Source organism: Strix uralensis, chromosome 17, assembly GCF_047716275.1.
Source record: "Strix uralensis isolate ZFMK-TIS-50842 chromosome 17, bStrUra1, whole genome shotgun sequence".
NCBI lineage: Eukaryota > Metazoa > Chordata > Aves > Strigiformes > Strigidae > Strix > Strix uralensis.
In genome coordinates, this window is record NC_133988.1 from 15987030 (window position 1) to 15999129 (window position 12100).

Genomic DNA, 12100 nt, shown 5'->3' on the forward strand with positions numbered 1-12100 from the left:
GACATAGTGATAAATATGTTTATTTGGACTTGCTCTGTAGAATGCTGCTGGTGTTGTTTGGTTTATTTAGCGTTCCCTTCTAGGATGGCCGCATTTCCACAGGCAAAAATTTTGTTGTGGTTCTTTGTAACCACTTAGGTTTTCCTTTTACAGCTGAAAGCTTTAAGGGAGCAGCTTGTGTCTGCTTGGCCAGAACAGTATCATGAGGACTTGCTGGCTATAGTCTGTGGTTTAAAGAAGCTTTGAATTCGTAGGTGTTTATCAGGTGGAAAATAGCTCGCCTTGTCACTCATGCTGCTGTGTTTCTTATATACCTTGGAAGCAATGCTGTACTAAGTCTGAATGGAGAAATCCAGTATCTCTCTGACTATCTGGTGTTATAATCAAGCAGCATCATTTTTGTGAGAAAGGATCGCTGTAATGATGGTGAAACAGTCCATACTGCTTTTATTTAAACCAGTTATTTGTGCTGTTTTCGTTCAGACTTTACAGCAGCAAGAATGCAAACTTCTGTATAGTCGTAAAGAAGGTCAGCGTCAAGAAAACAAAAACAAAAATAGATACAAAAACATTTTACCCTGTAAGTATTGATTTCTTTCATTATAGTGTAAGCCTGCTACCTTTCTACGCTTTCCTTTCTTACCTCGTAAATACAGGGTTAATTAAGCACCACTGTGCTTTTTCTTCTCTTTAGTGATAATTCCCCTCTTACGTTGTCAGTATTAGCCCATGCGATTTCCAATTCGTGTTCAAACGTTTGCACTTTGTAGATACCAATATTTTGATTCCCAAATACTGTCTTTATCTTCAGCTTTTGTTTAAAGCATCACATCCTTAAACTGCTGTTCAGCAAACTGGAATGCTTAAATTTAAGAGGATTAATTTGTGGTACAAAACTGCAAAGTGCAAATCCAGGGGCCATTTGCCTTGACTTAGTGCTTGGCTGTCCGTGTACTCATGAGTTACTAGGGGGCATGAACACGTATTTTGGTCTAGCTTGCTGTGAATGGGCCACTTGTTTTAATAAATGGCAAAAGAGGAAAGCTTGAATATTCTAGCCCCTAACTGACTGAGTTTGAGAACTCAATGGCTTCTGGTAGCAGTAAGAAATGTACCTGTCTGTGCATATTTAAATAAATATTTAAAAACAGCTGTGTGTTCGCAACCATAGGATGCAAGTGCTTAACATTCATATATATTCTTCCAGTTGATCATACCAGAGTTGTTCTACATGATGGTGATCCAAATGAGCCTGTTTCAGACTATATCAATGCTAATATTATTATGGTAAGTATACTCCTACCTACAGAAGCCTTGTTGGTACAGCTCATGTCTCCTCTTTAACACACTCACTTAAATCCAAGTTAGTCTTGTACCATTTGTCACCATTTGTTAAATTGTTTTTTCTCTAGCCTGAGTTTGAAACCAAGTGCAACAACTCAAAGCCAAAAAAAAGCTACATTGCTACTCAAGGTTGCCTACAGAATACAGTGAATGATTTTTGGAGGATGGTGTTCCAGGAGAATTCCCGAGTTATTGTTATGACAACAAAAGAAGTTGAAAGAGGAAAGGTAAAAACAGACTCTTAAACTGGCCTTGGGAAAGGTCATGACGTTTGAATGCAAGCAAGGACTAAACTGACTTGGTTATATTGATTTATATGCTGAAATCTGGTGTGTGTGGAGACCTGGAAGGTGCTGGGTGTCCTTTTTTATTGGTGCCTGTGGCAACTGAGGGTATACTCATATCATCAGGCCTCCCTTTTTTAAGGGTTGACTGATTAAATTTTAGCTACTGAATGTGAATCTGTGTATTTTAAAATTATTCAGGGACTGAGGCACCGGAATGCGAGATGCAGCCACACACATTCTGCGTACTTGAAGGGGTAAAATCCCTGTTCCTCTAACAAAAGTATTGCCATTTCTTTTAGCTTACCAAGCCGGTATAGATTTCACTAGAAAAGCAGAATTGTGGGACTTTATTATAAGAATGAACGTAGATGATATTGCTTCTTCTCTTAAAAACTACAATATGTGAAAGTGGTTGCCCCAGATTCATCTTAGTCGAGTCACATTTACTAGACTACTAGAATGCTATTCTCTCTTCTGACTTGACTTTCTGTGCTTGAATTTGATAACATTACGTGCTGAGCTAGTGATTACGGCTGATACTGTGCCTGGTTAGAAAGCCCCCAGCCAGGTGTAATTTAGCACTTTTATTCCTAAAGTCAGGTCCTTTGCCTTTGCCCTGTTTGCATGAACGCAGCTGCCTGGTTCAGCCTTGGTAATCTGCAAACTCCTTGTGAACTGCTTGGGCAGTATTTAAAACTCCAAAAGAGGAAATTTTCCTGCAATGGTGTGTCCCAAGAACCTCCATTTTACCTTTTGAGTACAGAGATCTTGTCTTATTCACTGTCTTCTGGCAAATCTGAGGCTATTAGTTTGTTTCTGGGTTCTAATGACATGGCAGGAAAGTATAGGAAATAGTTGAATACTGATATTCTGGCAAGTCATGTACCACTTCCTTTATATAGTATAGTTTTATCTTTGGAATGGGTTGCTTCTGATTTTTTTTTTTTTCCTGTTTGGTAAACAGTTTCTATTTTCTTTTTTTTCTTTTTAAAGTTTCTCTGCTTTTTCATGTACCATTGTCCACCTTTTTCAATAATCCGATGATCTGTTTCTGAATGGAAAGCTGTTATCTTGGTAGATGACTGTCACTTCTGAAGAAAATGGAATTGAAAGTATAGCTAATGTTTTTCTATGGGTGATTGATAATTGTGGGTGTTCCTTACCACTGCCACAAAAAAAGAGGCTTTGTGTATATGTACTGAAGATAAATAGCAGTGGATTTTATGGGCTTCTGTTTCTAATCTAGGTATCAAAGCTGCCATTGGTGCTGTTTGTAGAAACCATTAGACTTTTCTTGTGAATTTTTTTTAGGCTTTGTGAACTTCTGCCCATTCATCACCCTTATAAAGGGGCATGATTTGTGTTTCCTTCCTGAGAATGCACTGAAGGAGGGAGAAGCTACCCCTTTCCAGTGACCTTCATCTTAGAACTTTCTCTTGGAAGAAGGGAAATAATTTATGGGGTTATTTTGGAAGAGTTGACTTGAATAATTTTTTTTTTTTTCTTTGATAATCTACTGAATGGCCTGGGCTCGTCTGCAGTTTCTCCATGATTCTTTCCAAATTTTGCTAAGCCTGTTCTCTGTGCTCTGGCAGTATAAAACATTTTAATGTCTGATTACTTAATTGGTGCTATATGCATTGATTTTGTTTTTTCTTTTTTCTTTTTCTTGATACCTATTTCACTACTTTAAGAATTGCAAATAACAGTCCTGATATAAAAGCTTTTTTTATCTCAGGCCAAGATGCTTTCAGCTCTGCAGAAAGGAGAGAAACCTCTGCATCAGAGATGACTTCAAGAGCACATTGCCTAAGGAAGTGAGGCACTATGAAACATCTCAGATCTGCAGAGAGATCTGAATATGCTTTAGAATGCACTGCAGGAGCAGCGAATACTTACAAATTAAAATAGTGGTGTTTTGGAGGCAGTCATTGAGCCGATAATACATGCATCTCCTCTATCAGACTAAAGCTTATTTTAACATTGCGTGTTACTGTTCAGACTCGCTATACCAACTGCTCTCGCGTTCAGAGTTCTGTATTGAAACTGCAAGTTATGTTGGCATATGCTAAGATCAACATCTTTTATCTTGTACCCTTTTGGAGATGGCAGGGAAAGAAGGGCAAAAGGAACAGAAAAGCATCTTGTTGCCAAAGTAGGCTGGAAAGCATGTGTTCCATCATCTCTTACTGTATCTTGTGTTGGCAGAAGGAACTTTCTTGTTGCCATGTCTTCTCATACATATGCAGTAGTAGCTGCAAATAAGAAATGTTTCTCCATAGTATTCGGTGTTTGGTCTGCATTTGCTATTGCTGGAAGCTGCATCTCTATGTGCTGTAATTTCTCATCCGATATTTGGGGACTTGGGTTACATTCCCAGGCTAACAGGTGTTGCTCTTCCCTGGACTGTCACAGGAACCAAATCCAAGTAGTAATAGGTGAACTTGTTCTTCAGTGGATGGAATATATCCCTGGCCAAAGATGAGAGAAAAGCAGCACACCAAAAGCTCTAAATTTCAAAAGCTGCAACAAACACATCAGACTTCACTCCCCTGCCACAGGGAACGCTTCTTTGTTCCTTTGGTGATCGAATTAGAGAGCTATGTTAGTCCTTTCTGCTCCAAGTGATGAAAAAGCAAGCATCCACCTTTCATTGCCACTAAAAATGGCTTATGCCTTTGGTATTTATTTTGCAACCTGCTGGGTTTTGATTGTAGAATAGCCTGTAAGGCTACAGCATTCCACTGGAAGTTCTCAGTATTTTGAAACCTGTAGCTGGCTGGAGATAAAAGTAACAATATTTTAATCTCTGGGTTTTGAAACTATCGAAGAAAAGCAGGTACTAAAATGATTACGAAACCTGCTAAAAGGAGAGATTGCCTGTACCTGTTTTTCTGAAATCATCTGGTGTTTGTTATGGGGAAGAGAAACTTCCCCCTAAAATGTACTTCATCTTGTCAGCTAGCTAGTAATTGTGTATGTATTCAGAAATCAAAGCTTCAGAAATGTGTTTGTTAACCAGTTTATGAACCAGCCTGCCTTTTTACTGATTACTCCTTTTTACTGATTACTCCTTTTTTTTTTTTTTTTTATCCCTCTTTTAATCTTGCAGAGTAAGTGTGTCAAGTACTGGCCTGATGAATATTCCCTAAAGGAGTATGGTGTTATGCGTGTTAGAAATGTGAAGGAGAGTGCAGCACACGATTACACACTAAGAGAACTTAAACTTTCTAAAGTTGGACAAGTAAGTATGTTAATAACTCTGCCCTTTTATTTTAGGTTGCAGATCACAGAAAAAAAAATTACAGAAATAGACTGTTTCTTTGGAATCAATAAAAGCACTAAGAGATTAATAAATTGAGCCCTGTCTCTTTGAAGCTCCAGGTTTAGTTCCATACATCTTTCTCTTTGTCCTTGGAATAATTGAAGGTTCTTATACCTAAGCACTTCTTGGCAGAAGATGCACGGCTGCAGAGCTTTGAGGAAATCTGGAAAGAGGGATGATGCTTTTAGGTAATCACACTTAAGTTTAGCTAGTATTGGCTCCCTTTCATGGAGATGATTGTACTAGAAGAAAATGGTTGTGTGTAGATCCAGTATGTAGGAAAAACACTTAAGGGAAGGAATACAAAAGATGAGGAAGGAAACAGTTAACTAGTGTAGAAATAGCACTTCCTTGTTAAGGAACAAATTGGATCAGGGTGCAAAATGAATTGTGTAAGAAGCAAATAATCAAGATGTGTTAGATTGGTATGTCCCTGGGATAGAACTGAGTGGGAAGGCGAGCGTAAGGTAAGTGCCGCTAGGTACGAATCGTCAGTACGACAGATAAAGGTCCTTTTGGACAAAACTTTGCCCTGGCTTCTAAAGGTGAAGCTGGAAATGTTCTTGGAAACAATTGCATGAGAAAGAGAGAACTGAGCAAGCAGGTGGTGTGACTGGCTTGTCAGGCCAGGAAGAACTCTGGGTTGTTCCCTCCTTTGAGAGAGTTGTGGTGCCATGGATACCGAGCAGCAGGTTGGATATGCCGCCTTCTGATCTGACTCAACTTTGCCACATAATCCTTTTAGCTGGATTTTGATCTGAAGGATTTTGTTTGGCATCTTCCTTCCAGGGGAACACAGAGAGAACAGTCTGGCAATACCACTTCAGAACTTGGCCTGACCATGGAGTCCCGAGTGACCCCGGTGGGGTACTGGACTTTCTGGAGGAGGTGCACCATAAGCAGGAGAGCATTTCTGACGCAGGACCAGTTGTGGTCCACTGCAGGTATGGCGATGCACTGTGCCTCCTCTGCTACGAAGACAAAGGCTCTCTGTGCCTTTGGAGTTCTGTTGGATGTTGGATCCTTTTCAGCTCTCCCTGCCAAAAAAATCCACCTAACTTCTTTTAAAAGAAGACAGCTTTCCCTGAGAGCTACTCAGACTTTGATCTGTCAAGGCGTTTGTGCTTTGTTTTGCAAAATGATATATTCTAGATAGCTGTCCAGTGGTTACCTTTTGGAGCAGGCCGTCTTTCAGAGTGTGCGTGTCTGTATGAATAAGAATTTCTGATGTTGTAGGAGAAGGTGTTACCACTCTTGGCTGATACATTTCAGGTACAGGATCACGGAAATTCTAGTATCCCGTCCCACCTCCTGTGAGTGCTCTGTCCTCAGTCTTGGCTCGTAAATGAGATATTTTTTATAAGGCAAGGAAATGTTAGATATGACCTTGTAGGTGTTTTTCTGATTCGAGGACATTAATAAATGCTGAGGTACAGAAGTGCTGTTACGACTTCTGTCTCTTCTGTGTTAACCTGATTAAGTCTCTAGTTACTTTTGGCTGTGTGGTTTGGTTTGGCTCTGGTTATAATTTGGAAGTCTAATGTCTTTAATGTTAGACTCTTGGACTGGCGTTTTGACGTCTGTTCAGGAAGAGCAAAACAATTAACTTTATTTTTCCCTTCTCTTTTTACAGTGCTGGGATTGGGCGAACAGGAACTTTCATTGTGATTGATATTCTTATTGACATAATCAGAGAAAAAGGTAGGTTCCACCCCCTCCTTGAGTTTTATTTTCCTGTGGGACACTGACAGAGATATCTCAGTAAAACAACAGGAGTGCTGCCAGAATAGAGGATTCTAGTGATGCTACAAATTAGGTGTGTGTGTGTTTGGCAAAGGGACTTGCTCATTCCGCTTGATTTAGCTGGAGTCAAAGTGCTGAAACCCTGCTCCAGTTCAGCATAATGAAAACTGAGGATTAGCCAGGAGTCTGATTATGTTTTTATTATTATTATTTGTATTATTTATTTTTCTCTTTTAAAATCATTCATGGGTGTGTGGCTGTCAATGTACTCAGGCACGCTGAATTTGAGCAAATTGTTTTTGGAGAACGGTGTTGTACTTAAGTATAAACTGTCATAAACACTAGCTCGGCATGTATGTTGAGCTAGGTTGCATTTAAAGTCATCCTGGAACATTGGGAACCGATGCAGTTTTTTCCCTCAGGACAGCTTTCCCCATTATGCCACAGTTCTACAGATGTGTGTATTAGTAGCCAAGGACAAATCCTCTGTGTTAAATGTTAGCAATCTTGCTTACTGCAGGATCATTCAACTACACTGTGTTCTGCTGGAAGATGAGGACAATCTCTCCTCTAAAGACAAAGTTTATTTCACTGTTATTAACATGATGATTCTTCCTAGGTGTGGACTGTGATATTGATGTTCCGAAGACCATTCAGATGGTGAGGTCACAACGGTCAGGAATGGTTCAGACAGAAGCACAATACAGATTTATTTACATGGCAGTACAGCACTACATTGAAACGCTACAGCGCAGAATTGAAGAGGAGCAGGTACATTTGTCTGAAGTATAAAATGTCACAAAGGAACACGTTATTGTTTGAACAGGGAGCAGAGTTGCTCGTTTGCTGCCTGTGACTTTGGGAGGTGTGACTGGCTGGACAACCAATGCATTGTGAAAAGGCTGGGTCTGTAACCCGTTAACCCTTTGCGGAGGAGTTAGCCTGTATTTCAGTTCATTATGCTTAAGGATTACTTAAACTGTTAGGTGGAATTAGAAAACTGTAAAATAGAAACAGTGTGTTTGGCCACTGGCGGAGGAAGAAAATCAACAGTCTGAGAAGCTTCTCTGTATGGCTGCAACTAGTGCTGGTTTACCTTCCACAAAAATGCTTGCATACGTGGGGGCCTGTCCTCCCTGTCCCCCAGTCCCTGCACCCAGCTCTCAAATTCCCTTGATATTACCTAATTTTCTGTGCAAGAAAAGTAGAAAGTAAGGCTCTGTTAGTTAATACAGAACCTTGTGCTCTGTTGAGTTTTGAAGAGATTTCAAATCTTTTAACTGTATTTCTAAAGTATGATAAGCAAATTCAAACGCTAGTCACTGTAATACCAGTTTTGGACTCTTAAGGTATATATTTTATTAACAAGAGTATGTAAGTATGTTGGACTAGAAGACTAAAGAATGAGTGTGGTGTTCTTCAGTGCAGTGTCCAACAAAAAGCAGTTAGAGGAGTGATTTGGTGTGGCGAGATGAGAAAAGTTGTCAGAATATGTGGCGCAACCGCAAGCCTCCACCTTACTCTTCCTGTTTTACTTCATTGCACTGAAATTCTACAGTCTTTTTCGGAAGTTACCTCCTTTTGTAAGAAGGAACTGATGTTCCACTCACCGTTGCTTTCATGCTCTGCCCGAACCTCTGGTCATCTGGGGCTTTTATTTTTTTGTTTCAGAATTGCAGTATCTTTCCTTTTGCAGCTGGCTTGCTGCTCAGAAGGAGATAAACCCCACAGCTGATGAGGCAGACGTGGGGAGCAGCGTGGTTAGCGCAGTGCCAGGTGTGAGGTGTAATCCCTGGTTAGAGCTGGAGTGTGCCAGCTCGGGCTTGGCACTTCTGTGTGGCTTCTGGCTGCTTTGGAGTGTGGCAGAGCTTATTTTTTATTTGTCTACGTGATGTAGATGCGCTGTTCAGCAGAGGGTAGAGACTTTATTCCTCTCCCCAGGACAGCTGTTGTGTGCTCTGATGGTGATTAGACACAAAGTGAAGAACAAGAAATCCCTCAGGTGTACTTTTTTTCCTGGCTTTGGTGTCTCACTTCGCCTTAGAGCTGCCTCATATCTCTGTGTGTGTAATTATGTGAGCCTTGTATCCTCAGCTTTTTGAATATGGTCTTTTTCTGCCACTGCCATTTACAAAGTAGATCTGCAACTCTTGATCATAATGGGTTTTGAATAGTGTTTTGATACTGAGTGAAGCAGTGTATTTCTCCTGTAGTGATGAGGCTCAGTTAGTTGTGTTTCATCCTCTATTCCATTACTAGCTCAGAAGGTACGGGTATAAAAGTTTAAGAAACAGAAAATAGAGCGTTGCTTTACTTCAGGAGGTCTTGACCTCTAGCTAGGGCTAGTGGCAGCTACATGAATAAAACAGTATAGAACTTCTCAGACAAAAGCACAGCTTTGTGGTGACTGTAGGAACCAATGTCCTGAAAAAAACATGGTGAATTGGGAATGCTCCAAAGCATGTTTTGACAGAGCAGAAAAAAAATTGGCTGAGGAGTAGAATACTGTGCAGAATGCTTGAATCTCACCCCAATAAGACAGTTTGGGAATGAAACGCTGTGTTTTGAGAAACTTTAACTTCTGGAACCTTCTTTCTACGCTTGCTTTGATTGCAGTTGCAAGCAGTGGAAGTTGGAAGAAAAAACCTGGTGAAGTCAATTAGGGCACCTTGATAGGAAACACTATGAGGTTATGCTCCCTGTCTGCTTTTCAGTCTGGCTGAACACAAGCCAGCACTGATAAGGAATTAGGTAGTCACATTAGCTAGCCTGTTGGCATGCAGGACTTAACCAGCTGGCCTGAAGAAGTGGGTATGTGAGTAGCTGCATCCATTCACATAGATATGCCTGCTTTTTGTTTGTATTTGAGGAAAAATTTCCTTGCTCTGCCAGCATTCCCTCTTGCATTGCAATGCTGAGAGTCTCAAGATTTCTTAGAGTTAAGGGTTGTGTTAAATATTACCTGTCTTTGTAAAAGTGTAGAAGAAAAGCAAAGTGATTTTTTTTTTTTCCTGTGGAAATGTGTATATTCTCTTACATCTAGGAAACAAGTAGTTCTTACCACATTTCTATTATTCTGAATTAGAAAGGATAGTTACAGTGAATTAAGCAGAAGGAAGAGAAGCCAGATACCTACTTTTTCTTGGCTTATCTGTTTCAGTCAGCTTAAGTAATAGAAGAATTGACCGATTACGTTTTTTTAAATCGTTTTTACTGTAACTTGAACTGCCATTCGTCACACAGTTTGGGGGATTGGGGGTCGAAAATCAAGCCCTAGTTTTGGGCTTCAGAATGTTATTGGCAGATGAGGGGTTTATAGCCATAACACTGTAGAATGCAGCAGAGTTTGAACCTTTGCGTTTTGTTTAAATGTTATTTTTTAGCATTAACCTTCCAGGTAATTGATCTGTTTGAAAGTGATTTGTTGGGAGTAAGTAGGAGGCTGAGAGGGGAGAAGTTCAGCAAAATAACAGAACAAGTTGAGCAAGTTTTGAGCAAGTCTCAGAAGGCCATCTTGGAAAAAATTCAACCTACATTGCTATACAGAGCATTCTTAATGGAAACTCAGCAGCCAGAACTCCCCAAAGGCTCCAACAACCTCTGCTGTGAGATTGATTCAGGCCAGTTATTTAGTACTTGTTCAAGCACACAAAACCAAAACCCAACCCCACCAAAAAAAACCCCTAAACCCCAGTACCCTGTAAAACTTTAAAGCGAGGCTTTAATTTATATGTAGGTTTTGGTGTATGTGTGTGTTTTGAATGTTTGTCTTGAAAAGACAAAAAAAGAAGAAAGCCATATCCCCTTTCTTTGCTGGTGTAGCTCTGCTTGCTGGAGCCTTCAGTATCTTTAGATGAATGCCGGCATAATTGGCTGCAGCTTGTAACATATGCTGCAGAATACAAATAACAGCTTGGGTTCTTTTTATATCAAACCTAATGGGCTAAGATGTTATTTTATTAGAGATCTTGCAAACAATGTTGTTACTCATTTGGCCACATCTCCAAGCTGGAAATAAGGTCAGTGGGAAGCCCACTGGCTGGTACTGTCTATTAAAGAATGAAGTGTGGTTTCTTCTGCCAAGTAAGATGAAGACTGCGTATGAGTGCTGGTTCATGAGGTTGGTATATTCTGCTGGTGGAAAGGGGAATATTGCAAAAATGAGGCTTTTCAGGTCTTAAAACCAATAGGTAAAGCTGACCTTTAGGTCTTGTCCATGTTGTGTGTTATCTACAGAGCTGAGCTCTCTCCTCCTCATATACAAACCTTCCTTCTAAAAACATACATGGTTAGTTACACATCTAATTTCTGTGCTGCTTCAATGATTGTTTCTAGTAGTAATTCACAACCTGGCTTTTTGGTGTGTTTTGCTTCACAGAAGAGTAAGAGAAAAGGTCACGAATACACAAACATTAAATATTCTTTATCGGACCAGACAAGTGGGGATCAGAGCCCTCTTCCACCCTGTACCCCAACCCCAACGTGTCCAGAGTAAGTTTGCTTCTGTTGTTAGTGTGTAAGTTTTGAGCTGTACTAACTAATCTTCAGGGACCTCGAATGAGAACGAGTTATCACAGAATCTGCCCTAGACTGTTGCCCTGTGCTTTGCTCTTAAAATAAATTGAGCAAAATAAATTGTCACTGAATTCTATTGTGTGTCCAAATCTGTGTTTTTCAAACTAGATTCTTCAGACTGTAAATATTTGTTTCATTTCAGAATGAGAGAAGATAGTGCTAGAGTATATGAAAATGTGGGGCTGATGCAACAGCAGAAAAGTTTCAGATGAGAAGATGTACAGAGACTTCCATGCAAAGGCGGGTATGTACGTTCAGGAGTGAGGGTGTGCATCCAGCCTGCAGTTGTGGTCTTCAGAACCCAAGTGGTGACTTTCTAATGCCAAAAGTTCATGTAGTCTATCCCTCTTAGGGCATTTAAATTCCAGAAGTGAATTTTGATTGAGTTGCGTCTCCGTCTACCCTTTCAAAACCACGTGGAACATTAGCTTGGTAGTTTGGCCTTTGTTCTCAGGTCCTGACTCACCAGTGACATAAGTTGGATGTCTTTATTATTTAGGAGACTGAAATGCTGCATGCTAGCAAAAGATGAGTAGCAACTACAGTCTGAACTTCCCACGTCTTTTAAAAGTGACCTTTGCTCCTGGTTGACGATAAGGATTTGTGTGCATCTAAAGAGATTCAAAAAACACTTAATCTCACGCTCAGCCTTGTAAAAGATGTGATGAGCAGAGTTAACTGCTGTGCCTGTGTGCTGGGAGCAGTTGGTGTAGGACTGTTGTCATACTAGTAAAAATTAAATCCTTGCTTTTGCCAGGAGAGAAATCTGTAGATTCTCTTTGTTAGATTTTAAATATCTGTTGCAATTTGGTTCTTGCAATCAGAC

General features: G+C 40.2%; 1 protein-coding gene across 4 annotated transcripts in view; it reads left to right on the plus strand.

Annotated features, from left to right (window-relative positions):
* The window catches only part of PTPN11 (protein tyrosine phosphatase non-receptor type 11), a 46247-nt gene that overhangs the window by 14005 nt on the left and 20142 nt on the right, over positions 1–12100 (plus strand). For all 4 annotated transcript variants that reach the window (XR_012631345.1, XR_012631344.1, XM_074887653.1 and 1 more), the window contains exons 7-15: positions 484–580; positions 1208–1287; positions 1413–1571; positions 4744–4875; positions 5746–5900; positions 6590–6657; positions 7319–7470; positions 11078–11190; positions 11417–11518. Coding sequence is in view for 2 of the 4 variants with exons in the window: in XM_074887653.1 (XP_074743754.1) it covers positions 484–580; positions 1208–1287; positions 1413–1571; positions 4744–4875; positions 5746–5900; positions 6590–6657; positions 7319–7470; positions 11078–11190; positions 11417–11486 (1026 nt within the window). In the remaining 2 variants the exon portion in view is untranslated. The remainder of the gene's footprint in view (positions 1–483; positions 581–1207; positions 1288–1412; positions 1572–4743; positions 4876–5745; positions 5901–6589; positions 6658–7318; positions 7471–11077; positions 11191–11416; positions 11519–12100) is intronic.